The 3,631-nt window shown below is 35.3% G+C and overlaps 1 protein-coding gene across 4 annotated transcripts in view; it reads left to right on the top strand.

The window, feature by feature from the left end:
* Window positions 1-3,631, top strand: part of pidd1 (p53-induced death domain protein 1) — a 17,078-nt gene that overhangs the window by 2,374 nt on the left and 11,073 nt on the right. For all 4 annotated transcript variants that reach the window (XM_016468974.1, XM_016468976.1, XM_016468975.1 and 1 more), the window contains exons 3-6: window positions 570-983; window positions 1,973-2,131; window positions 2,377-2,428; window positions 2,982-3,183. In XM_016468974.1, the coding sequence (XP_016324460.1) occupies window positions 570-983; window positions 1,973-2,131; window positions 2,377-2,428; window positions 2,982-3,183 (827 nt within the window). The remainder of the gene's footprint in view (window positions 1-569; window positions 984-1,972; window positions 2,132-2,376; window positions 2,429-2,981; window positions 3,184-3,631) is intronic.

Raw genomic sequence — 3,631 nt, 5'->3', positions numbered from 1 at the left:
TTTGAGTTATTTCAGTACTTCAACATACAAAATGGAAATGAAATAATATATATATATTGAATGTATATGTATATATATGAATGTATATATTATATATATGTACATGTATATGTATATGTGTGTGGCTGTACATACACATATGTAGTTGTTTGTTTTTGGTGTTTGGCTTACTGTTATGTTAGAATCATTATTATACTCATACCTTTTGTTCTTTTAATATGTTGAATTGTTTTTAGCTTTTTTTTTCATTTGTTTAGTTTTGAAATGTTGTTGTATGCATTTGTCATTTTTATTTAATTTCTTTTATTTTCTTAAATGTGTATGTATATAGTATTTATAGAGTTTTAGCTTTTAGTTTTAATTACGTTTTCTTATTTGTAAGTCGCTTTGGATAAAAGCGTCTGCTAAATGACTAAAAGTAAAAAGTAAAACTATCTATCTATCTATCTGTCTATCTTAATATGATAATATTAATCTGATAATATTATAATGAATAATAATAATAATATTAGTCTGTCTAACCTTTTTCTTGAGTTTATATTGTCTCTCTATTTTGTTTCTGTCTCAAGGACACCGTTTCCATGACCCTCAGGGTGACCCTCTCCCCGGCCTGCTCTCCTCTCTTCCTGACTCCGTCTCCTCTCTGTCTCTCCTCGTTCACCTTGATCTCTCCTTCAACCATCTCTCCTCTCTTCCTCTCTGTCTCCTGTCTCTCTCTCATCTCTCGGATCTCCTGCTGTGTCATAACCGGCTGACGGGTCTGCCGGAGGGTCTGGGAGCGCTGGCGTCCCTGCGGCGGGTGAGTCTGCTGGGGAACAGACTGGTGGATCTGCCCCGGGGTGTGGGCCTCCTCTGCAGGCTGGAGGAGCTGGACGTGTCCTTCAACCAGCTGGAGAGACTTCCAGATGAACTCGGCCAACTACAGGACTTACAAAAACTAGAGCTGTCAAATAACAGGCTCAGATCACTGCCAGAGACTCTGGGTGAGGAACACACACACACACAGAAACATGTTGGGTTTTCATGTTTCATGGGGACTTTCCATCAATATACTATTTTTTTTTATCTGGTAAAACTGTATTTTCTGTCTCCTAACCTTAATCCTACCACTCAAAGAAAACTGCATTTTAACATTAAAAAAAATGATTTATAAGCAGTTTTCACAAGGTAAAAAAATTCAGGTTTTAAAATACAGGTTTTACCTGGACCCGAGGACGTTAGGACATATGATAGACTTTATTTGTTTTATATAAAGCAAATTATAAATAATACAGACTAACCATTTGTTTACCTACAGTAGTTTTATTCCTTGTTAAGATCTAAGGCTATTTTCATGGCAAGAATTGTAAAAATAAATAATAATAAAACATAGGTCAATAAATGAATAAACATATTTGTTAATAATTTTAACAGTATTTAATATTTAATAGCATATAAGGGTATTTTCATGGCAAGAAGAGTACATTTAAAAAAAGAGTAAATAATTAATAAACATTTTTGATAATAATATTTAATAATTATTTTTATATTTATTCATAAACAAGGTAGATAAGGGATAAACAAACATGATAAAAATAATTAATATACAAAAAAATTAATTCAAGATTTTTAGGTACTTAGAATAAAACAAAATATTTATTTGATGTACAGTATGAATTGTTTTTCCAAAGGAGGATGTTCCTAGATGTCTGCAAATGGAGGTTTTGGCAGATTTAGTTCATTTCTGGAGACAATTTTATCCTTAAACTGTAGCTAAAAAAAAGCATTTGTAGTGTAATTGCCAATATGTCCTGATGAGTCCCAAACAACACCAAATAACCGTCTGCTGCCTTACATGATGCTATCTTGGTGTCAAAAATTGTTTTATTCTATGCCAACTACTGTTTCTAAATGAGATTTCAGCTTTTAAAAGGAAAATCTAGTATTTGTGACATGGAAGTTGAACTGTCTGATGGCTCGTTCTCTCTCTCAGGGTCTCTCCGCTCTCTGAGGCAGCTAGTAATCCAGAGTAATGATCTGAGGAGTGTTCCTGAATGTTTGCGCTCCCTCCCGCTGCTCGACAAACTGGACTTGAGGAACAACCCGCTGGGTCGACCGCCGACGCCCCCACTGATCGCCCACGTGACCCCAGGTCATTGTCAGCTCTCACTGATGCTGCTTTAGTCTAGCTTATGTTACATTATTATAATGAAATGTTTATCAAACAAATATGACCTTTAACAAGCATATGACTATTATGACAGACTAGACAGACAAGCATATGACTATTACGCTTTTATTACATAATGTATTCTGGATGGCATTTTTTTGCATTGGTTTATGATTAAACCTGAACAAAGACTGTTTGATCCCATTGACACTGTTTGCGCTTTATAGTTCTGGAAGAATCAGAGATCCCAGAGCTGCACCTACGATTTCATCAACAGAGGTGAACTGAGCTTACCTTCATTTATCATTCAAAAGTTTGGGGCGGTTTTAATGTTTTTGAAAGACGTCTCTTATGGTCACCAAGGCTGCATTTATTTGCGCAGAAATACAGTAAAAACAACACTAATATTGTGAAATATTATTACAATTTAAAATAACCGTTTTCTATTGTAATATATTGTAAAATGTAATTTATTTCTGTGATGCAAAGCTGTATGTTCAGCATCATTACTCTAGGCTTCAGTGTCACATGATCCTTCAGAAGTAATTTTAATATGCTGATTTGTTGCTCAAGAAACATATGCTTCATATTTTTCTGGAAGCCATGATAATTTTTTATCTTTGATAAAATCTTTTGTAACTTTATAAATGTCTTTACTGTCACTTTTAATCAATTTAATGTGTCCTTGCTGAATAAAAGTATTAATTACTTTAAAAATGTTACATACTACTTAAAAAAAAATAGTATGCAGTGTTAAAAAAAATTGTATTTTAAAAATAGTATGCAGTATACTTTCTATAATGCTAGTTCCAAACTCTTCTCTGTCCATAAGTTTTCACGTATCACCTGCTGGCTGTCACGTGTACCTTCCTGGAGGGGCGGAGCTCTTGTTTCCACGGAGATGCGTAAATGCAGTCACACAACTCCAGTGGGCGGAGAGGAGACCAGACAGAAAGTGGGTGTGGCTAGAGGAGCATGACATCCTGTTGAGTCGACAGCTGGAGCTCCGCCCACACGGAGCCACATTTGAGAAGGTTATCATTTTTGTTTATCAAGCTGTTTTATTGCGTCTTTCCGTGATTGAAACACTGATTGAGCAATTACGTGAGGCATCATTTGTTCATTCATGTTTATTTCCCGTTAAAACTAGTAGTAAAGAATAAGGGATGATTGCACTCCGCGCCAACTGAGGCATTTATACAGCGATCTGTCTCGCCACATCAAAGAGTGCCAAAACGGCATTATTGTCTGAATTTCCTGAAAAACATTGAATGATTTGTTCGGTACACATGCGTACCGAAAATTTTCGGTACGAATACGTGTACAGTTACACCCCTATTACACACACAAGGATGCAAAGATTTCATCCATTCTTGTCATACTGCTTCTTTGCATTCATTGATGATTAACTTCAGGTTCTGAGTCAGGTACTGAGTCACATTACACTATTGTAATATTATTGACAATAAGGTTCATCGGGAA

The sequence above is a fragment of the Sinocyclocheilus anshuiensis genome, unplaced genomic scaffold, assembly GCF_001515605.1.
Source record: "Sinocyclocheilus anshuiensis isolate Anshui unplaced genomic scaffold, SAMN03320099.WGS_v1.1 scaffold941, whole genome shotgun sequence".
In the NCBI taxonomy this organism is placed as follows: Eukaryota; Metazoa; Chordata; class Actinopteri; order Cypriniformes; family Cyprinidae; genus Sinocyclocheilus; species Sinocyclocheilus anshuiensis.
This window is presented reverse-complemented; position numbering and strand designations above follow the sequence as displayed.